At 35.3% G+C, this 25177-nt stretch overlaps 1 protein-coding gene across 5 annotated transcripts in view; it reads right to left on the reverse strand.

The window, feature by feature from the left end:
* Nucleotides 1–25177, reverse strand: part of DACH1 (dachshund family transcription factor 1) — a 352968-nt gene that overhangs the window by 42384 nt on the left and 285407 nt on the right. For all 5 annotated transcript variants that reach the window (XM_040055316.2, XM_040055317.2, XM_040055321.1 and 2 more), the window contains one exon: nt 5738–5889. In XM_040055316.2, coding sequence (XP_039911250.1) covers nt 5738–5889 — 152 coding nt within the window. The remainder of the gene's footprint in view (nt 1–5737; nt 5890–25177) is intronic.

The raw sequence follows: 25177 nt of genomic DNA on the forward strand, positions 1-25177 counted from the left end.
AAGCATTCAGTATCTCCCTTTATTCAGTGCAGAAGGGGCTGAGGAAAACTAAAAAAGTACAACATCTAAAAAATCATCAATGCCCCCTGGAACAGGAATAGCAATTTCAGGGTTGCATGAAATTCTATTAATTCTCCCAGTGGATCAGCTGTAGAAGATTATACAAAACACAGTATGTCCAACTTGTATATGCAATGCCTAATCCTCTAACCTGATATTAAATCAATATGCTGCCAATGACAATGGGAAATGCAGTGCAACACAGGACATTAACAAAAAGAAAATATTTCTCTTTAGGGAAGGTCAGATGTTATGGAGACTGGATAATGATAATTGCAGTGAACATGCTCAGGTTCCAGATTTGTTATTAATACAGTATGGCTCTATCTGCAGCCTGACTTTAAGCATGACATTTTCAGTGTCTCTCTTAATTTTTATTTCAATGTAATGTCAAAAATGGACTTTTTATTCACTGGAGATTTATAGATCATTCTGATTAGTTTACTGTACTTGTTTTAGTATTTTTCACTGACAAATCCTTTAGAACTGTCCCAAACACAAGGCTAAGTTGATATATGAGTTTCTTCCTATTCTGACCTGAGAACACCATCATATAAAGGCAGCCTCATGATCCTACAGAAACTAAACATATATCAAATCTCAACTCAGTCTTAAAACCAGTATTACCCATCACTATGTTTGAATTATGCAAATAATGTGTTGCCTACTTTGAAGGGGTGTTACCTCCGCTGAGGTGTAGCGACCTGGTTCAGGAACGACACGGCAGCCACAGCCAGGCTGCTCGGGCCACCAGCTCACAGACACCAGTGTGGTGGACGGCTAATGGTGTTTATTAACTGGTTACATGGAGTTATAAAACCTCTGTTTGCTACATCACATCCGTCTGCTTACGTTACAAGTTAGGTGTTGCTTACCTTATCAAGGACACTGACCAACTAAGAGTTGAGGGAGGGGTTCTGTCTGCCCGTACAGCGCGATATCTTCCGACCGCCTGTCCCTAATCTCCCACAAAGGGGTGGAGGGGAAGGTGTATAAAAGCTTCTTCTCTTTCTAGCTGCATCTGTAAGTGCGTGTTCCAACTAACGGAATTTAGTTTGCTGTGTGTTTATATGTGACACCTAAACAACCCTGCTAATTAGTTTGACAGTCTATCTAGATGATATCCTGTTTCCAACAATTGCCCACATTGAGTGAAAAAGGGAAACTAGAAGATCAGGGCATGCACATTACAAAGCCTAGTCAAAACTCCTGGCTTCCAGAGGGTTGCAGCTCAGGGCTTCTTTCTGCAGTATTAGCTATTCATGGTGAAAACACTTTCAAACATCATTGCTTCTCTTTTAGTCAGGAAAATATATATAATTTGTATTCTGTCATCATTAAAAGTATCTAGCAAAAGGCTCTAGGAAAAAAAATATATACACATACAATTCTAGTTAATGTCACATGGTAATTTTTGAATATCTGCTATTTATAACTGACTAGTGACTAAGTACCGTGAGCAAGACAATACAGTTTGAATATCTCTATAGATGACTCCTGAAAGACAACTTTTTATATCTCACACTGCATGCTTTATCACAGATAAACACATATTACACAAGTATAAATTATATTTTCCATCTATACTTTCTGTGAAAAATAAAATAATTCTCTTGAATTTTAGCAGAAGACAGAAAATAACATGAAGTAAAACTGGGATTTTTTTTTTTTACTTTATCCACTGCTTGCAGTTTTTCCCTTAGTATTTAGACATAGATAGTAACAGTGCAGGAGACTCACAGCAATAAAGCTAGTAGTTTTCTTTGTTTCCAGAGGGGAATTTAATTTGCAACCATGCACCACTTCTATTAATATCAATGGAGAACTTGCAAATTATTTTAGGTATCTCTTTAAAAATATTTAGCAATAAAAATGTGTCAATACAATACAGTCTTGATAGAAAAATACAGCTATCATGGTGCAGCTATACCATCCTGTAGATATTAATGGAAATTCAGCTCAGGGACAGTAGAGACTCAGACTCTAAAAGCTTGAAAGAACATTACTATTACCTAAGAATACTGTAGCACCATGAAAGGTTGTGGCTGTAACATACTTTGGCATAATCAGGCCATGACTCAAAAAGGTAAACCTATGTGAGGGGTATGGAGACATCTTTAGCCTTCTCCCTAGCACATACACAGCATTTTGCCATGACTCACTTCCCCCCACCTTTCATCCTCCCTGCAACTGCACTTAGACTTCCAGCATTTAATCCATAATAAATCTACAAATACACTTTGTGAAAAAACAGACATATCACTTGATTAAAGTTTTCTGGGAAAACATATTTTCACTTCCTTTTAGATGTGCAGATATAAATTCAATTAAAATATATTTCCAATCTTATTCCTTTTTTTAATGTGTGCATTTGCTTAACTATATATTTTAGAGTTTATTATTTGTATTTCAGCAGTTCCCAGCAAGAACAATGCTGGTTATTCCAGGTATTGTATATTGCTATTATCTCCCCTGTAAATGTACAAATAATTAAACATATTTTGCTTAAAGAAGTATTTTTGGAGAAGTAAGAAAACCCCATATATATGGTATACAGAAAGACATACTGGTGACAGTGGAAGCAAATAGGCTTGCTTAATGTTTGCCTTAAATTGTGAATTTATAATCAGGGGCTATCCACTTAACTTCAGTATGGATAGAAGAAGGAGACTCACTTGTGCTCAGAGGTCAATTCTAAAAAATTACTCAGACTTCTAAAACAGAATTACTGTTGGGCAACAAGTTCACCTGAGCTCATCAGCATCTCCAGGACTTAAAGCACATTTGTTTTCAAATAACAAAATACTTAGAAATTTTGTTTGTGTACCCAAAAAGCACTGTTCCAATGACAAGATTTAGGATCCTTTTTATCCTGTCAAAGGTCAAAATTAGAGGTCCTAGTGACCCTATGACACCCTAATCCTGTTCTACTTTAAACCAGTGCAGTCTCTACAAGCTTTTTTGGAGGCTCCGAAGTCTGCATTATTCAGATCCTCCAAATCCCGCACCTCACACAACTGAGCTAACAGAAGGGAATCATGGCAGAGACATCCACCATCAACTCCATGCACATTGGTATAGCCAGAAGCTCCTTGCCTGTATATTCCTGTCATGATCCCATCAGTAAAATGTAGGCTACCTGCAGCACAACACGGGGTATGTTGTGAGTGCTCCCCAGACCCGTGACCTAACAAAAAAATGAGGACTTGCACTTCACAAGCAGAAATATACCCTTTCAGTGAAAGGACCCATGCCTATTTTCAGTATGAAGGACCCTGGGGAAAAAAAGAGCAGTGTTTACCAAATCCACTCATGAAGCCGTTGGCAATCTGTTTGAGGAACTTAGACCTGCTCCACTGCTGCGACAAGCCAACAGTGAGGAATCACACCGTTCCACCCATGGAAACCACATCTCTACTGAAAGGGATGCAAAACACATCAGGTCCAAAGGAGAGCAAGGAACCATTGACTCAGTGAAGAGTCCTTCTAATTCTGGTAAATGAATGCATCATGGGTTTCAGGCACTGCTTACACATTTCCTAGCAAAGTCACAAACTACAGTGCAATCAGGGACCACAGTACAGAATTGCCTCTTTCCACAGATGCCATCAACAAATTTGAACTTGTTATCAAATACATAAAACTCTGCTCTGGGAGCGTCAGCATCACAGTATCTAACTAATCTGTGGGCATGGGGTAACCCCCTCTCATTGCAATAGCAATGAAATAGCAATATGGAAAACATTTTAAATGGCATTAGTTAATGAAATTGCCACTATTGTCCATACCATATTGTAATATACTCTACTGCTGTTAAAGTTATCTTTTCCTACACAGATGGGAAAATCAACTAATTTTTTTATTTTTTATTTTATGAAGCGGACTTCTAATGTTGTCCTGATAAAACTTAAACCTGGACCAGGGGAGAGGGAGGGAGGGAAATGCCTTTAATGTACTGTTATGAAAGGATTTCTAGAAATCTGTCAAAACCATGTATTGTGATGTGGGGACGTACTGAAAAAAATCCAGAAGGGCTTACGTCCCACCAGTTTACACTAATAGAAGATCTGTCATGATATAGTATCTTGAGGTAAGGAGCAGGATGTTCAAAAGCACTACAAGAAAAGGCATTAAAAAGTTTCTGACCTGTTTAGGATGTTGCCTTTTAATTTATCTTTTCAGTCCAGGTAAGATTAGAGTATTAAAAAAAACCCTAATGACTGAATTTCACATTCACATTTTCTGTAAAACAAAACTGAATTCATTCTTGGCAAATTAATCCTGGTCATTTATCCTGAAGTAGTGCAGCATTCTCATATTCAATCATGAGATTAGCTAACCTGTTGATGCTAAATGCTTTGCTCATTAGGTTGCTGTCTAGAGCCATTGAGTGCAGACATTTGTCAAAAAAATCACTAAGAACTTTTCTGTACATGTATGCACATCTAAAAATTGACTGTGTTTCTGCCTTAAGAAAAAATACTGTCTACAGATTGCAGCAGATATGTTACAAGAATGCTGCTATCAAATTATCTTGGTTCATGGTTTAAATATTTAAGATGCTAAGTCTCAGAATTTCAAAAAGTAATCATAAATATACTATTTCAAACCAGGCAGAGATAGTAATATTTACTTCTTAAACAGCCGGATTTTTCTATTATTAAACCTCAAAACACTAATGAATGGCTCATATACTTTTCATAAAACAATTCTGAAGTGCCATAAACTTTAATGAGATTGCTTCAGACAGTAAATTGAGTGGGATTTGGCCCTGCTTGTCATATCCTGTGCTGGATAGAATACCATTGATTTTATGTGTTTGCAGGAATGAGCAGGAAATATGTGGTGACAAATTAGAAGTTGGTAGATGCCCAGACAAGGCTTCTCTGGAATATGCAATATGGCTGTATTATTTCTGGCACTATCATTTTGCTTCTGCATGCACTACACAACCATATTGTTGCAAAATTTACATATGGGGAGCACAAGATAACTGTATTTGTGAACAAAAAAAAAATATTTCTTCATTCTAATATGAAACACTAACAATTTGGCTTCAAGTTACACATAGTGTATACTATAAATAATATTTGAACATGGCTTTACTGTACACACAACAGACATTGTGACTACCAAATAGGAAATCTGTATAAAATTAGGAAATATCCTTTGAAGTCTATTCTTTGAAGACAGTACTTCAAGTGAAATGAGCTTATTTATAAAATAAGTGCTTTTTGTAAATGCTTTTATGAGAGACACATTTCAAATAGCTTTAAATATCATTTCCACCATGCCACTCTACCAATTTGAAATAACTATTTACTAAAGAACCCTTTCTCTGTTTAGTAAATGAGATAAAGTTAAACAGTAAGATACATTTCATTAGCCTGTAATAAAAAGAGTATTGAAGACAAATGTTGTTAAACACACCAATGTAATTTACATTGAATTTTCTGCTGTGGTTTAATATACAATCTGTATTTTTATGTACTGTATCTGACAGCTTCTAAATTCATTTGTTTGCTGTGGTTCCTTTAAAACCTAAATTACAAGAAAGTTTCAGTAAATTAGTTGATCCAAATAATCTTATGAACTGATTAAGCTAGAATGATTTTATTAATTTAGACAAAACTGGCTCCTCTCCATCCCTTTAAGCTGATCTACAAAAAAGGCCTACCTGGATGTTAGTCAGAAGGGTCTCTATGGAGGACAATCCATCAGGGAATAGAAAAGGAGATGGAAAACCCGGAGGTAGTGGTTGCCCATGCCCAGTTAGAGAAAGTTTGTCAAGGCTGTCTCTTGCGGTTGGTGTGGAGAGCGGGGTCTCATCTGTATGTGATTGAAACAAAAATATAGAACAAGTTACGCTTGTCTGTTTTTATTAGACCTCAGTAATGGCTTCCCTAGTGGTTTCCAGAACATTTATTGCAAATTGGTTCCTGCTATCAGGAGAAAATGCTTTCTGCTGAATTTTCTTTAATGAAAAAGCTGTGGAGATACAACAAGATAACATTAATGAGTAACTTTATAAGCCTTTTAAATGCAGTCTCTAATGAGACTGAGTTTACAGTGCCATAGAATCTTTTTAAAACAAATATTATCTCACATATACTTGTGATAATATATTCAGGCTGACTTTATGGGCACCTTCCCAATTATCTCATTTTAGTTTGTGTTCTATTTGGATTGACAATAGAATATTTTCTAGCATGACATATATTTTGTATATATATGAGAAGTATTTGAATATGAGGCTTCCCATACAATTAACCCTTCCCGCTCTTAATGGTTTCAATTACAGCTCAGAAGATTTTGCAACACCAAGAAAAGTTCTTCAATATATTTTTCATCAAAACAATACACCTGGTTGCTACAATTAAAACATGCTCTGAACATGTTTTAATTTACGTGAAATTAACCACACAGTAACAATCACTGGCCTAATTTTTTAAGCATGGAATTCTTCTAACAATAAGTGCTGAACTCCTCAGTGGGATCTTTGTAACAATCAGATCTGATCACTTCTGACATCACAACAGGAAAAAACTTGCGCAGCTTGAAGACTTCTAAGATTAAAGTTTCAGAGATAATCTGTGAAAAGATTAAGAAGTGAAAAAAAAAAAAACAACCACCAAAAAACCACCCCCCCCACAATTAATAGAAACTTCAGTAATCTCATTTGCGGTTTGGGTTTGTTTTTTTTTTTTTCCCCATGTTTTTTCTTTCTTTTTTTTTATTTTCTGGAATATTTTTAGGCTGTTGATATGATATAGAAATTTAGGTCAATTTCTTTGCATCAGATGCTAATCTGAATTCTTCAAAAGGAAAACCATCCATACATATATACAGATAGATAGATATATCTATACGTACTCTTCTTACCAAGGGCTCAGTCATTAACTGACACATCTGGATGTACCTCAGTAGAATGCAAGGACATCAAAATGTACCCCAGGAGTCATGCAGATTCTGCACAGCTATAAGAGTACAAAGGAGTCTGCCAGACTCACTTTCTTCCCAGTTTGGCTTTGGCCATTATAAATTATTTGTCTCTTGGAGTAGTCAAATTTCTTTTTCCTTATTTATTTTATTATAGTTTCAATAAAGGTTGTACTTCTCTGTTTTATCAGGTACATTAAATTGTACCTGAAAGTTGATCCTAGTTGCCTAAAAAGAGCTCTCTCTTGGACTGAATGCAGTATTTTCTTAAGTGGACATAGTCTAGTACCATGAAAATTGACACCTGCAGTAACAAAAGGTTAAAGTGTTGATGACCTCAGGATGGGACATCCACAACTCAAAGTCCCAGTTCATTCCAACAGTCCCCATCACCATTTCTACAGAAGGAAGCAAGTTCTATTAACCACACTCAGGTGCAGATTTCTTGTCCCATCTCCTCACCAGCTCTGTCATGCAGGCCAGTATTTACAGTGCTAAAGTAACAGCTTTTCCTACTATGTCCTTCCACAGAACTACCCAAACAGGCATTTGGACATCTGCTTCTGGGCTGCTACTACTCAGGTCTTTTATAGCCAGTGGAAAGAAGCTGATGCCACTTTAAGGTACTCGTCCATCTGAATTTTCACAGGCATCTACTGCAGGAAGAGGCAAATCTTCCTCTAGAAGTGCCGGTTGACTGTAAGAGAAACCTAAGATGACCACTTCAGATGGAAAAATCTGCTTTTGGGGAGATCCTATACTGGGTGCTGTTCTTCCTGCTTCCCTGTGGCTCAGGCTGAGGTCAGACTACACAAGGAGTAAGACCCTGTTCCTCATGCCCTGTTTGTCACAACTCATGCTGCAATTACTGCTTTCTCATAGTCATCATTCAAAAGCTTTCCAAGCTAAGGTTACTGAAAGGAATTAAATGTTGACCAAGAAAAGCTTCAGACCATTCAGAGTCATAAAGGATTTTCCCAGCTACATTTAAGTGTTCCGGTCATGTTACAAAGTGTTGAGAAAAAAATGGCTCTAGATCTCTGAACCATTTCCTATCTACTTTACTGTGATTCAAAGTCATCTGAAAAATGTGCTATGTGGATGTACCCTCTGTCCTCATGCTACCCCACAGTAGGCATGGACAGCTCTGTAGTCCTTTTGTAGTAACATACTAAAATTTGGCCCAAAATATGAGTATTTTCTTTCCAACTTTTAAAATATATAAATATTCACCACTTCACTAGAAAAAATAAATTATATATTCCTGGTATTGAGAACTATCTTAGTTCAATTTCTCCACTCCTATTCCAGTGTGAAAAATCGTTAGCAAATGTTTTTTCCAAACTGCAGCCAGAATTGTTATGCTTTCATTAACAAAAAGAAACAAGCCAAAGCTTAAACAAAACTAGTTAGACAATATATTTATAAATGATACATAATACTATTGCATAGCTGAAAACTTCTCTCCTCTACTGAAAAATATGGCTTCCCCAAATGATTTCTACCCAAAATTAAAAAATAATAATAAAAAAGGATTAAAAAAGCCTCTTCCATGTTACGTCCTTAAGTTTTTCTGGGTAGGGATTTCTTTGTATCAGTGGTCGCAGTGAAGGTACTGCTCTTGCATGATAGAGCAGGAAAGAGTCAAATCACTAGTACACGTGGCAAAGTTGACTCAAATAAGTGAGAAAGGAAACTGGAAAGACATATTTTTTTCCAAGTTTGGCAGGAAAATGTATCAATGATCTCCTACTTTTTAAGACTACTCAGAATCTTACTGATATTTGAGGTCTCAAATTGTCAAAATATTTTAAGATATACTAGATAAAACTGACCCACTTAAAAATTCCGTAAGCCTTAATTAACTCAAAAACTACTCTTCCATGCAGTAGCTGAGATACAGTAAGCTCCTAACACAGATCTTGTAATAGAATTTAAGCAAGGGATCAATTTTTTAATTTTTTTTTTTACTGTATTACTACTTTACAATTTATTTAATGTTATGCTTGCTGTACTTTGTGCATGCTCAACACATGAAGTTTGAGAAGATTTTTTAACAATCTGTGGCCTGGTTTTGCAATAGCCAAAGGAACTAAAAAAAAATTAGAATGATATGAATTCAAAGTAACATCCATTATGTTAAAATAAATAACAGAAACAAATTTACACTGATGGATAGGACTAGAGAGATGAACTTACTCTGAACTTATTTTAATGAAATATCAACTCAGAAAAAAAAAAAAAAAGGCAGACTAATGTGACTTTGTTTTCTCGATGTCCCATGTGAAATAAACTTTGAGTGTGAGTATGTTTGAAACAGAGCAAATGTACATATTATACACAGGAAGCATGGATATTTGTGGATGTGAGATAAGGGATGATTGAGGGAATCTTTAAAAAATGCATTTTTAAGAAAAACCACATTGTAAACACAGCCAATTGAAACATAACCACATATCTTAGTAGCAAAATAATATGACCTCTTGCCTTTAAATTAAGTATTTAAAAATACTTAATTCCTGCGCAAATCCACTTTTCTCTAAATTATGAGATATTTTTTGTTTCCAAATAATCATTAGCCTAACATCTTTTGAACTGTTGTAAAGGAACTACTAATGTTCCTCTTACACTACTAGCAGAGCTATGCTGCAAAATGATGAGCCCTTGCTGGGAAAAAGAGATTTACTCTTTTCAGTCTAAACACATCAAAGGAAGTGTTAGAAAGAAGTCAGGGCAAAAGGGGAAATAGGGTCAATCTACAACTCCATTGTCAGAGTGGGGAGCACAACAAAGAAAAGAAAGAGTTGGGGGGGAAAAAAAGAAAGAACAAGGCAAAACAAAGAAGTGTCCAGGCCTGCCTAGGTTTTTGCTGGGAGCTGAGATGTTATAAATTAACAAATAAACAAGGATAGGACAAGCTGTTACCCAAGCCTCTACAGTGTCTGGGCAGAGATGAATATGTGCCTTGACATACAAACTAAATCACCATAATAGGCAAGTCTGAATGTAACATGTATCTTTAAAATATTTGTAAATGCTACAACCACTCCATCCATTGTTCCTCAGTTTCCAAAATTCACCTGGTTTTGTTCAAATCAGATTTTATCTGTAAGCAGCAGCTTACAGATATTTGGTTTGGGCCAAATACAACAAACATATTTCAATGTATTTGGTTTGTAGCCATTCTATTTTATTATTTCACCAGATAACATAGAAACAGACATCCTGGAAGCTGTCACAGCTATTTAAACAATAATAGATGAGGAGAGGTAACCGTTCTCTTGTCTTTGTTCCTAAAAGCAAGTAGGATAAGTTCAGACCAGTCACCAATCAAACTGGAAAATACTGATATTGCCAGGATTTGAAAGCAAGCAATAATAGCTGGCTGAAAAAAAAAAAAAACCAAAACTATACAGATTACTGCCATTCTGTAATCATGCCATGTTTTATTTGCAATGTATCTTGAGGCTTTTCTGTTCTCTGCAAAATATTCCACATGTATTTGTTCCTAACACAGGCTCACTCTTACCATTTGAATGATGAAAGAGGATTCTGCTTCCACTTTTTATTACCATAAATCTGGTGCATACACTTTTTCTACATTGTAGAAACAATCTATTCCATGTGGCTGAATTTTATTTTGGTTTACGTTGTCAAACACTCTTTAGTACAAAGCTTTATATTTCACCTTCCTTGCTGTTAGATGTTTCAAATGTGAGAAGCTTTTCTGTTTTAACTGATCCGTAATTCTTGATTTATATAAACACAAAAGAACAAGGGGTCCCATATTCTCAATCAAAATGTTTAATAATTTCAGACAGATAAAAACAAAGAAACAAGCAAACAAATAGATAAAATCCTCCTGACCAATCCTCGTACAATTTGGCTGCTTTATAGATTTGGTCACTCAAGATTAAGCCTGCATGTAACTGGGGGCAATGCAAGATGACTGTGAAGGATGTTACCAACTATAAAACGAATGTACTGAAACTCTTATAAAACTCTTATAAAAATATGCGTATGTATTAGAAGAGTTATATGCATATACATTTAATAGGATATATATATATATATATAAAAAAACCTCCCTTTAATTTTTTTTTTAATCTACAATTTATTTACTTCTTTTTATACAAACAACAGTTCTCCAGGACACTCAAATATTCTGAAATTAAAACATCTGCAACTGTAGCAGCTGGAAATCAGGAAGCAATATCAAATATTCAAATTGACTGGCTGACTAGTTAATGTTTCTGTAACACTTCAGAGAGGCTGGTGCTCTCAGAGTTAATAATACCATTGCAAATGCTGTCCACTGAGTTCTGCTTCTTGGATTGTTATGTTTGCCTAAGGACATTGGGAATAGCAACTCTCTAATAATGCAATATGACTAAAAAATTAAAAACCTGCATGGAAAGATCACAGCTACTAAGTTTCTTGGATGCGTACTTTACGCAAAAGGGCTTTGTACCTGATGCAGACTCATATATTTGTGCAAATAGGTCTTACATAACTCATTCATCTATTTATCAAGTCTGCCGTTGTGGACCATTTTCCCAAGTGGCATGGCTTCCAAACATGCACAACTTCACTTGATGTAAAGAACTACACAGGAATCAAAGGACATAAGAAAATAGTTTTATGTGTTTACTTTGGAGGTAGGTTTAGATGCAGGACTTTCTCACCAACAGTAAAACTCATATTTTCCTGACAGTTCTCTGAGATTTTACCACTGAAAACTTAATGTACTATCTTGATCCTTTTCCTTTTTGGGGAAAAAAAAAAATCAATAAATTTCCAGTATTTCTTTAATCCTTTTAAAGAACATGCAGTCTCTACCCATCATTCTTCACTACGGCACAGGATCTTTGATCATACTGCAGTTGGAGTTGCCTCCATAATGACAAATTAGAGCCAGCTGGAGAATCACTTCTTGAACAAAACTTTCAGGATCATGCTTTCTCCAAGGTTCAGTGGTACCCCTTGTATGTTTATACCTTGTAAGCCAATTTATCTATAGGCATAGAGGGGGGGGAAAAGGTACATATTGCTGGCTGGAATAAAGATGGGCGGCGTTGGAAATTGAGAGGGCTTGAAGAAAGACAGGGAATAATCAAGAAGTGAGGAAATAGAAAGTTGAGAATATAGGGAAGGACACTCAAGGTGGCCAAATACTTTGGAAAGGAATAATAGGAGTGGGATTATGAGGTGAAGGAGGGAAGGAGAAACACTGCCCAGGAGCAAGAAATTTATACTGACCCAAAAAGAAATAAACAAAACACCTAAACTGTTGTTTTTTACATACAGTGGATTTTGTACAAGTAATTCTTGTGATATTTCAAGAATTTTTGTTGAATGTAATGGAAATTTACAGCTGTCAAAGCAAATGTATTATTATTATAAATACATTCTGTAAAAATCACATATTTTAGTTTGTTAAGGAATTACGGGCATAGCATCACTAAAAATGAACGGAAAGAGCTGTAATTAGTGGTGATGTTCCAGCTGTGAGGATTTCTTCAGGCTTTTTGGACTAGATCAAGTTGAGTTTATTCTTCATTTTACATGTCCCTAGGAGGGCCTCAGAGTCAATCAGCACAACTTATCTAATTTTCTCTTTCAATAAAAGGATTATTTTAATAACCTTTATCTTATTTTGCAGCCTATTACTGATTAGGGCTGGGTCAAGCAGTATTGGCTTATTTATTTAGTCTAAGGATTTCACAGTATTTTAGAATAAATTATCATTCCTATTTTTAAACATACATATTTTACCATACAATGGAACATTAAAATGCCAGTGGTAGTTCTGTTCTGTGTACTTTGGCATAACATGCAAACATAACATGCAAAACAAAATTACATGGTTTCTCTTCCCCCATAATAAAAAGTATTCTGTTTACTCACAGGTTTTTTCACACAATTTTTTTAAGTGCATTGAATGATCAGGAAAAAAGAAGGAATGGGATAGTCAGAGATCATTCTGTATATATCTGATAATCATGAAACACATGTATCTTCAACACCTGACAGCAACATTCATTAACTCTGAAGAAATTAAGAATTTAACTCTAAATTCCTAAAGATGAAATGATTGTTAGAAGATTAAATGCTTGTTTAAAGGTATTCTAAATATTTTTATTGCATTTTTAAGAATCTATTAGTATAAAAAGAAGGCACTTTATAATTTTATAACCTGCAGTTTTTAATTGTAAGAACTATGCCCATTATTTATTTTTTAAAGATCCTTATACACTGGCAGGAATCGGATGCAGAGTAAGGCCATCTGTGCTTTGGATGCTGTAAAAATATAAATGTATTTTACTGGTTCACGTCAAACATCCCAATTAGTACTCTGCTAACTCCACTCCATCAGCCAGGCAATACTGAGTACTAAAAAGTGTATTTCTTGGCTTTGTAGCAATTCCATGAGAACTGCTTATATACCTATATATGCAGAGGGCTCTGCAAATTCTTCCAAAGTTGTGTTGAGGGGTGTCCATGATTATCTATGCAGTGAAGGGGTATTTGGTTAGGAAATCAACCCCCAACATTAACAAAACCAGCTAGTTAATCTCCTTTATTGTGTTAGCTCAGAAGCTGGCTCCCAGATCATATATCCAGCTCTCCTAAATATATGCTGAATCAAGTGATCAAGCAGTCTAAGCTAAATTCCTGATTAACATCAAACTTCAAATTAGGCACTGGACTTTAGGGCTGCATAATGAATGTATTGTAGACTAAACCTCACATTTTCAAAATTAGGGACATAAATATGCACATCTCAACAGATAAAAGCAATGTACAAGGCAACGCATCCACAGTATGCGTACTTATTTTTGTGATGCCCATTCCTCCCTATATCTGTCTCCATATGGCTATGGCAAAATGCAGAGAAAAAACATTATAGACAATGTAACAATTGCATTTTGCTAGATTTTATTGGATCATTTCAAGGGACACATGATTTGTATTATTAATCCTCTGGACATGTTCCATGGAAGCTGAAAAGCATCTATTATTTGGGGATTTAAGGTGATTTAAAAATAAGGAATATCAACAATATTAGCGTTTTTTTCATTGCCATCTAAAATAACAGCACTCCTCTTTTGTAAGCGTAACAGCAGTAAGAAAGGAGTTTTTGATAAGAGCACAGCTGGTAACTTGTAATTCTCTGAAGATGAAGGGTTTATGTTAATATCTGCAACTGCATTTTATTCACACTATTTTCCTTGGTTTGTGTTCAGTTAATAATTCATTCTCTTCACAAAAAAAACCCCAAAAAGTCAGTGTTTTCAAGAAGTCCATATCTAGTCATGTTTCAATTATGGGGGCCTGAGTATTAATGCTTTTGCTACCTTGTCACATGGCACATGTTCTTGTCTGCTGACAGCCTGAATCACATGCCCAAATAGAAAATGAATACGTGGTAATGTGTCTGAGCAACACTCGTCAGCTGTCATTCATTCACCAACTCATAACCTGTCCTATACACTCATTCCCAGAGTGCTGGCAAGCAGATGAGGTTGACCAGGCATGCTTGGCATCTGGTGAAAAGTGGCAGCGCAGAAGTCAGCAGTACTGCATTTCACAAACAAATATGTCAGAGAAGTTCAACAGAGAAGGCAAAAGAGGTTTAAACACTTCTCATTTATGGTAACTTATACCACTCAACTGTCCCAGCAGAAAAATATTTATCTGGTCAGAACATGTAAAACTGATACATATTGATTAATGCAAGTGCTTTGTTTAACTGAATATCCATACAGTCATGTTTCTTTTTATGAAAATGAGAAAATCTCATATTTTAGATAAATACATAAAATGTCCAGGGACACTGCTTTTTACAGAAGCCCGGTATTTAAAAACATGCATACTCATATCCTCTTCATTTCCCTGCAAGATCCAAATAAATGCCCATTATTTTAATAACATTTTTAACAAAAGGTATGCTAGCAATTACCTCTAATATTTGGACTTATAACACATGGACCAGTGAATAAGATGACCAGCCTAAAATGCACAGCAATACAGAAACATATCAAGGAAAGCTGCTCCTGAGCTTTTGTCTTGCCAGAATTCCTGCCCTGGATGTATTACTGCCAAAGCTGCCGGTAAAATAAAATAATCAGGAACCAAATCAGATGGACTCAACTGACACAGCTATATGGGGCTACTGGGCAACAGGTTCAGGAATTCATGAATGTACAATGAGAAGCTTCAAATGCTTTGGAAATGCAAGGGAAAGAGCCATACTTAGAAAACAAAGTGTCAAAGGGACTGTGCTGGTCCAGGTCTGCAGTCAGACTTCTGAGAGGTGAAGGGAACAGGTGTTCTATCATCAGTAGTTCAGTTCAGTGTGGAGTCTTTGCTTGAGCACCCAAATGGCAACACATAATTTTTACAGAAATATGTGATCTAGGAACTCCAGGCCTTAACTCTCTTCATACCTAATATATCAACTGCTACTGAAAACAAATGCATGTGAAGCATCCTGTTTTGACAAACTTTCGCCAGAGAGGGTACAAAAGGAGTGAGGTGTTTTAATAACATGAAGCAATATAACACAGAGGCTTCCTTATTTTTGTGGCTGAAACACCGATATTTGCATAAGAGAGTATATTTAACTCACTTTTCCCAAATTATTCCACAATGTTTTTTTAAACAGTTATAATAAACACCCTTAATGCCTCTATCTATGGAATGGTTCCAATACTCAGATGCAAATGTTGTCGACCATAATTGATGTACGCAGTTTGGATTATATGGTTATGATATCCTAATAGAAATTTGGCTGTCTGCCTATGGGAGTTCAATATGAGCTTCATAGTTTATAGCATCAGAAACAGTCCTTTACACTATTATAGCCACATTTCTCAAATCATTGCCTATACATTATATCCTAATATCTGATTTTCACAGAAATCCATAATAATAAACAAACTCCCTAAAGCCCTGAGTGCTCAGAAACAATTCAGAACGAAAAGTCAAGCATTTTTACATCTGATATGATTTCTCTTGCAATTCATTTATCAAAACATCTGCAACAAGCTACCAGAACGTGTCCATTAGTGAGATTTCTGTGGCATTCACTAGCTTTATGCTCACTGATAGAATAACGGAGAAGTTTTACTTCTAATGTTTTCTGCTCCATTTTAGGTATCCACTTTAAACTGAGATTTGGCCTGCACGTGTTTTCATGTCTTGGAATATGTAATTTATGCTAATATATTAGAATACATATTAGAGAACACCAAAAAAAATCCTTTATATATTTATGCATTATGAGTCACATTCAGCACTGATTTAAGAAGATAAAAAATAGTTTGGAGTCATTATGTAACATGGATCAGTTTGGTTTACATTAAATACAGAAAATTAAAGTATTCTACACAGCCAACATACCATATACTTGCCAGTAAATTAAAATCTTGCTTTGAATCCGGTTTAAAACCTTCATGCAAATTAAGTATTTTGTTCAGTCTTTTATCTGCATCATATCATAATATCAAGGAAATATGCATTGCATCTCCACTATAGGGACAGATCTTTTTACTAATTTGGTTTCATATCAAAACTTCTGTAAATACTTCAATGTTTATGCCAATAATGTAATTGAAAAATTCTTTCTTTTAATCCTGAAGCAATTATAAATGTTATGTAACAGAAATGAAATACAAATCCCAAGAGTGGTTCACAGGTTCTCTAAGACTTTACAACAATTTATGCATGTGATAACTCACAAAACAGGAATCAAAAGATCTTTAGCATTATTGTACTGCAAAAACAATTACTGCCTAAACAAACTGAAATAGACTGCACAAGCTTTATTATCTCAACCTGAAGATATCATTGTATATTTAAGGATAATACTTTTATTCTATATCCCAATAACAGGCTGGTTTTTAGCCTGTGCAGTAAAAACAACAAGAGCCACATCAGGAAATGGCCACCCTGCACAGTTTTGTGAACTCCTGCACCCAGAGGACTGAGACGGCAACTTCAGCGATTTTTTGTTCAGATTTTGAAAAGTAAGTCAGTGCTACTCATGAGGCCTGGGTGTACAGCAAATTCTGGTACAACTACAAATTATTTAGGACAATGAGTTAAAAAGGTAAAATCCAAATCCTTTATTTTCACAATCAGAGTCTCCTCTTTGTCCTAGCTGTTCCAAAGCTCAGCTTATTCTACTGCTTCCCACACTTTTTCCTTACATCTCAAACAATTTCCTTACTAGTACTGATTGTTTCTAAAGTGTCATTGTTTCAGTAGTTTCTTCCCCTTTCAAGATATGAAGAAATTAGTTTGCTAATTGAAATTGCAGGACCAGAAAAGAAAAAAATACAATTCGAAAAAAGGAAAAGATTGTGACAGAAATCTGAAGGGACAAGTCAGCCTAGATAATCTCTCTGTTTGCAGAATAAAACAGATCTTTTCTCCTTATTCATTCTCACATATAAAACTCATCCTCTCGTATAAAACGGTGAGAATAAGATCTGAATTGTTATCAAAGCAGACAAGAACACAGAAAAGATCTTAAAAATACATCTTTAATTTATACTCCTTTTTACTGATTTTGATAAAATCATAGCTGAAGTGGTCCTGATCTGACTTTTGCTTTTTTGGCAAAAAAAACCAAAAACAAACCAACCCAACCAAACCCAACCAACCAACCAACCAACTAAAACTAAAGAAATTATAGATATGTTTGCACGGGAACATATAGTAAGGTTCAACATTAGGTCCAGTGCTTTGAAAGATGATCATTTTTCTATCCTACTTTACTATGTCTTTCATCTATAAAAGAAGGCACCACTATGCAGCACCATGCTCTTCATAGAGGGACTAGAGTTGAATCAGGAATTTTATGCTATGCTTAATTTGAATTCCTCAAAAGATTAAGAGGACAGAAGACATTTCTAAGTCCAGGACTTGCCTCACAACTCCTGCACAATGTGCTAATTTTGTTTTTCAGGTTAAGAACTGAAGGGAAAAAAACCCCAAGGGAATGTATTCAGAAAAACTGCTTTAACCCTATCACTATTTTTGGATGTTCTGTCTTTGTACAGCATTAAGGGTGGCATTGTACAGTCCCATTATACAACAGATGTTAAATGCAAAGTAAAAAAGTCAGTTGTAAATGATTGATGGTCCTCTTTACTATTTCAAAATAAGCCCTGATTATTTATATAGTTTTGGTCACTGCTTGAAAGCATTATATAAACCTAAACAATTGATCCATTTTTAAATGGCTTTTGTGTGTAATGTATTATGTATGTTTTTACATTCTGTGTTAAAGGCTCTGGTGTACAAGAAATGTTTAGAGTTTTGAGTGCTCCACCCAGTCCATATGGTAGGTTTGCTCGGGGTGTGAAACCTACCTTTTTCCACCAGGTCCATATGGCAGGATTAAGCTAGCCAGGGCCTTCTATCCTCCACAGGGGCCATATGGCAAAGAGAGCTCCATGAACACTCATTGACCTTCTATTAATATTTTACGTTTCTCTAGCACGTACAGACATATATGACCTGATCAGATTGAGCAGAAGAGTTGGCTCCTGAAACTTCTTTAGCCATATAACCAATACACCTATGACAATAGGGTAATATGTGGAATCTGTTTTTTTCAGTTTTATTACGAACCTGAGAAGTTGAATGTTAAATTTATAAAATTATTTTATAAACTAATCTAATATTTTTTATATATTTTGACAGATCATTATTTAATTAAGTTAAGAAACTGGGACAAATTAATACTGACATTTCACTACTAGTTTTTAATATTACCTGACCAGAATGAAACCAAATCCCTTGAACCCACCCACTAACAAAGGATGCATGCTATAGATACTGAAAGTGTTTGTTTTAAGATTCAGCTCTGTGCTGGCCCTAATAGCATGTTTTGAACAAGCTACTGCTCTCTTACTGCATATAAACAAACTGGCAATAAACCAGAGAAAGAATAACTCTATTGACAGTAAACAATATGTAGAGAGATAACAACCTACAAGTCAGATGTAAATGAGCTACTATTTCCTGCAGGCACAACACCTCTACCCTTAGTATTGGAGCAAAAGGAAGAGAGTATGGTCTGAGAGCCATAGTATCTTCCTTCTACTGCCTGTAACTGTAGAATCAGATGTCAGAATCAGATGAAAAAAAGGAGGCAACTTTAAATCTTAATCTGTACTTTCAAAGCAATTATGCTAAAATGGATACTTTGTTATAATGTTTACAGCTTAAATCCAAAGCTTTGCTGCAATTCTGAAATAATTTAGGAACCCTCAGCATCTTATTTATACAGGAAAGATGGAAGCAATTTGTAACATGTTTATGAAAGTTTTATTGTACCTACAATCTGATTTAAGAAATGGAACATTCCCCAGTAGTAGAAATTTTACAAACAAATTTTACTTACTGGAAACTCAGAACATCAGGAAATATAAAAATGATAATATATTGTTTTTATTCACAGGATTTATAGTTCTTTCATCTGGTTTCCTCTTGTTTCAGTTCATGTAAATAACCTCTAGGTTGTCACATGAATATTCAAATATCGCAAAGAACTATCAGTGTTGAAAATAAATATCATAAAGAATTCAGAACAAGTATGCATGTACATGCTCTCATAGTTTATTTCTGTATATAGAATTTATGTTTTGCTGTGCAAACAATCAATAAAACATCGAAGAGTTTTCCACAAGGAATTTATCTTCTCATTTCAAAGGAACCAAATAACAAGAAGCATTTTAAGAAACTAGAACTATTTTATTAAAGATTAAAAAAGGTTGTTAAGTTCATGCCTCTTCCTCCTATCTTCCTACTTTTGAGCATTGCCAAATACAGCTAAATAAATGGGGGAAAAAAAAAAAAAAAGATTAATAAATTTCAGGGGTTAGAAACATGACCCCAAACACTTTTGACTTTCACTGTAGGAAAGGCGCAGTATATAGCTTTAGTATTAATTTATCCCTTTTATTCCAGTAGTTCATTTTTGGATAGACTCTCTATATATTGTCTTTTTCATGTTCCGTTTCTGTTTCCAATTTTAAATGCATAGATACAAACTCCTAATTCTGAAGGATCTGTCTATCTGCATAATTGCTCACAAAAGTAGATATGCAGAGCTCACTTTGTGGTTGGTAGGGTTTTAGGGAGTGCCTAAAAGAGATGAATGGTAGAATTCCACTGTCTAGATTATCTGCCATGGAAGCTGCACTCTATAAAAAAGGATCTAAATTCTCAACACAACAAAGAAGAGAAAGTAGGTATCCAGCAGATGCGACTCGTAGACAGTACCTAAACTTTGGGAGCAAGATTCCCTGTTTTGAGGATTCCGCGTGCACCATCTTCATTCCATGAATCATGCAAAGAACTACAAGGACTATTTCAGAGACCTATATTTCAGTAGTATAGATCCCACTATATAATTTGGAACGTAATAGAAAGGAAGATACATTTTTAGATAGATAGAACAATCAAATGTTTATTTGTTTAATGGAATTTGGAGATGGAGAATCTAGTCATAATTAAAATCATGATACTCCTAAGATCCTTGTGATGTTAGTATAGCTGATAATTTCAAAGACATTCTTATAAAAGTATAAATTATAATCTTATACTTTGTACTTTCTTACCAAATCAGCAGCTTTCTCTTTTGGGCGTACACGTTAAATTAATTTATCATCTCAAATAAATTCTTTATACATACATATAAAGACAGAAAAGCTATGAACCTGAATTCATAAATATAATTCATTGGGATTTTGTTAAAGTTTAGATGTATAGATTTGTATTTGAAATCCTCTGAAGGTTACAGGGTGAAACCTTCCAACAATATCTCCAAGTCTTCAGGGACCAAATCCCATTACGTGGAGTTCAGTGAAGAGGGTAAACACTACCATAAAGAAATACAAATTGCACATATTTCCCATTTAGCCAGTGTCACAAAAGTTCACCATTTAGAATTCTAACCAGTTAGGACTTATTCTTGGAGGTCAAGTACCTTGTGAACCTTGTCATCTCACTGATGACATCATATCCCATCCATCAATTCTTTCAGGAGCGCACTTGCCATCTGTTCAGCACGCTATAATAACTTATTAGACATATTCACCGGGTAACAATCTGTACAATGACACTGTTATCTTAATGCTGGCACATAGAGAGACAGTAGCCATCGTTCCCCTGTCACAGCACAATTACTCTACCTTCTAACTTTAAAGAGAAGTTACTTTGATATTTTAACTTATTATTAAAACCCAGAAAACATGGAATTCTCATCAGATATATGTTTAAGGCTTTGTGGAGGTTTTTTTTTTTGGGGGGGGTGGGTTGGGTTTTTTTGACTGGACATGGATAAAGCAAGGCTATGGCACAAAGTACCAAGATCAGTTTGATAAAACTACTTTGTACCTTGAAAAATTCTGTAGTCATGCTCATTCTTTAGAGTGCAAAATAAATAAAAACACCTACTATACAACCATGTACATACAAGCAGCACTGAAATCCAACTTAGTCTTTGAAAACAAATTGACTTTCTAGATCTAACATTACTTTTTATCTACCTGTCTTAAACATCTATTCTTTCTAACAGCAATTGCTAGGTAGAAATAAAATATGCAGCCAAAGTATCAACACTAAGCCTTAGCAGTTTTTGAAATCTAAAAGCAATGTGAAATTTCATAGATGTCTATATATATTTCTGCAGTTTTTATAAAGCATGTTAATACCAAGCATGCTTAGCACAGCTGTTGTCACAGCACTTCTGACTTAATAGAAGTCCACTATAAATCTCCCTCGACCTCAAAAAATGTTTTCAGAAAAAGGGCAATATTTATTTTGCATTACACAGAATTCATCCTCTGTTCCTTCCTTTGGCTCGTCATTTATTCCAGCTTACACTGTGATCAACATTGTACTAAAATAAAGTCAAGTACAACAGCCGCTCTCTGCCCATCAAAACTCACAGACGTCTGCCAAGCACTTGTAACAGCTGGTGTTACATTAATTAGTTTAAACTATTTATTTCATCCATCTCCAGAGCAGATTGAGCAAAAACATTAGAGATTATTCTAGCATCTGTAAGTGCCCTGCAAACATTAACCAACCAAAGTTAAAATATTAGTCATTAACTTACAGTATATGTAAGAATCTATAAATTTACTGTAAATTTAAAAAATCTGCAGTTCAGCATAGCTCTAGGAAGTTTTCTTTCATTGCCTTTTTAAAAATCTGAGTTTAAACTTTTATAAGACTTTGTGCCCATAAAGTTTCTTTCAAAAAAAATTACTACTAGAAAGCTATTATAATTCCTGGCGGCATGGACCATTAAGCAATATATGACAGGGACTGGGTGACTCAGTGGATTAGTCAGAGGTTTTATGTCCACTGTTGGAATCCAGCCCTAAATACGGTGATCAAAACAGTGTTATCAAACGGTTGTAAAAATCTCAATTAAAATCACTCCTATAGCATCTACTAAGTTTTTAGTGGACAACATAATAGATCTTTCACTATTGACAGAGTTCTCACAACTATCTTTTTTTCTTTTAATAGGCTGAGAATGGATGCTGGCAAAAGAATGTTGATTATAAGAGGTCCTAATGCCACATTCCCCATTGCAATGGCTCAGAAACAGGAGCCAATGCAAGGATGGCAGGAGCAGGCTCACAGCCACTGTCTGTGGGCTCACCTCCATCAAAAATAAAAAGCTTCCAACCTTGCTCAATGAAATACTTAATGTGAGAAAACTTATTTTTAATGCTTAGGGCTCAAAAAGAAAATCAAAGCCCTGTGCAAATGCTTAAGAGGTAACTTCTTCCCCAAAGAATTCATCTGTAAATAAGCACAGAGGGAAGCAGAGGCACACAGTTGTGAAGCGCTTTGCCCAAAGTCACACAACAGGTTATTGGCAAAGCCTGAAAAACAATCTAAATCTCCTGACTCTCACCTCATTCAGGTATATTACTTCATGAGTTTTCCCAACAACATCAAAATCCAGCAGCTCCCTTGCAGAATAAGAAAGCAGGTTTACACATATATGAAGTTTATTACAATCAGACCCTAACACATTAATGTCCTCAAGACTGATGAGATTATTTTTTTTTTTTCAGAATTATAACATGAAAATGTATATTGTAAAAATATTTTTTAAAATGCAGTTATTGAAATTAGCATTTGATTTAATTAAATGCAACTAAATACTAATATTCTATTTTATCAGTTTGGAAAGCTATATCTACCCTCAAAATAGTTGCATTTGGAAACAAAATGAATGAACAGATTCAATTTCACTATCTGAACAGTAAAGCAAAAAAAGTATTCTGACATTTATGTTAAGAAACAACACAGATCCTGATCCCTGGATATTCCAGTTCTTCAAAGCTCTGACTGTCTTGCTATGGCTTCCTATGGCCATGTAGAAATGACTGTAAGTGATGGAAACTAAAGTAAAAGCTATCATCTATATTCACTTTTCAGTCCTGTCCTTTCTCCATGAAACAAGATTTTTTTTCTCTTCCCTTCATTCATTAAAGCTCTTTTTCTCTCTCTGCATGTGTGTATGTGAGTATATGCATATGTATATGTGTATGTACGTGTACCTGTACGTGTATATGTATATACAAGTGCATGTACCTGTGCATATATTCAAGATGCTTGCTGTGATTTTTACCACTCAATGCACAGTGGCTCCTCTTAGTCACTCCCCCAGCCAAGAAGGCAGGGGCATAGTTAATGCCAAACTTGCTCCAGAGCATGCAAGTGACAGTGCCAAAGCATATATGATGAGAATGGCCTCCTCAAACAATACTAATAGCTCTTCTTCATGCTCATTCTTTATTGGCTTCAACAGACAGCAAGAAACAGACAGACACTCTTTTCTATTCTTAGGTTCTCAGAATTTATAACATGCTACATCTGCCATGTATCTGTTGGGTTACATGGGTTCTTGCTATTCAATTATCCATTTTTATTTTTATTTTTAGTACAAGGACTATTGTTGAAATAACTTATTGGACAGCCTGTTCTTAAAAGGCAAAACTCACAACAAGCACAAAACATCTGATCAGATGAGGCAGTGTTCTGACTTAAATCCTCTCTTAGAAGAAAAATTATATTCCCCCAGTTCTTACCACTTCCAAAAAATAACCTAAAAAGGTATACTGAATTTCACCACAGGCTGAGGAGACCTGATTGTTTAACAAATGCCCTACAAATTATTCATTTTAAAAGCTTGTTTTAACTGGGGCTCTTAACTTATGCTGACCACCAAGCTCTATTTTCATTTACACCACAATTGAGGTGTAAACCGAGGCATCAGAGGCCCTCAGAGAGACCTCAACTCCCCTTTCAAGTTGAGGGAGTACATTTCATTACAAACTCTCTGTGCATTTCTTGCATTCTCATTTTTTTAATTAATATGGAATGCTCAAGTCTTATTTTCTAAATACAGCTCCAATACAACTCCATTCAACAGAAAAATGTTAACGTGCTCCCAGTTCAATAATCTACTTTACTTCTTGCAGAAATCAGTTTAAATGTATAAAAGCTACTGGCCAATTTAGATTTTTTTTCCCCTTCCTCTATTTATTTTTCATTGTAAAATTCTTCTTTATGCAATAGCAAAGTTAATTGCTAAACTTTGTTACAGAACCCTTTGTTCTTGCTGAAGTCACTTTGCTTGTCTCTCCGACTGTAAGGACACCAAATCCTAAAAACTGGCAAGAATGCATATGTTTATTTCACCATTGCTCTGCAATTACTGAATGCCACTTAATTATAGCAACAGATGCTCGAGTGTAGGAACCAGAAAAATCAAACGCCTCATTTCCAGGTTATTTTTTTCCATTGCTTCTGCCAACAGCAGATGTGTGAGCCCCTTGTGCTCTGGCGTAAATACTTATCAAATCCTAACAGGTCACCTATGTCACAAACAACATTTCAGATGCAACTGTTTCACCTGATAATAGGCTCTGAAAATAAAACTGTGAGCTGTAAATACAATGTATTCGGAATGAAATGCCATAATGTGAAATTGCTTTTTCTCCAGCTACAACAGAAGTCCTTGACAGTTTTTGGCAGTGATAAATCACCCTCCCATTAATTGTCTCCTCTCTCATTGTGAGGTGAGCTGCTAAAAGGGGCAGTCAACAAAAATGACTTAAAGGACAAATTT

The sequence above is a fragment of the Hirundo rustica genome, chromosome 2 (assembly GCF_015227805.2).
Source record: "Hirundo rustica isolate bHirRus1 chromosome 2, bHirRus1.pri.v3, whole genome shotgun sequence".
NCBI lineage: Eukaryota > Metazoa > Chordata > Aves > Passeriformes > Hirundinidae > Hirundo > Hirundo rustica.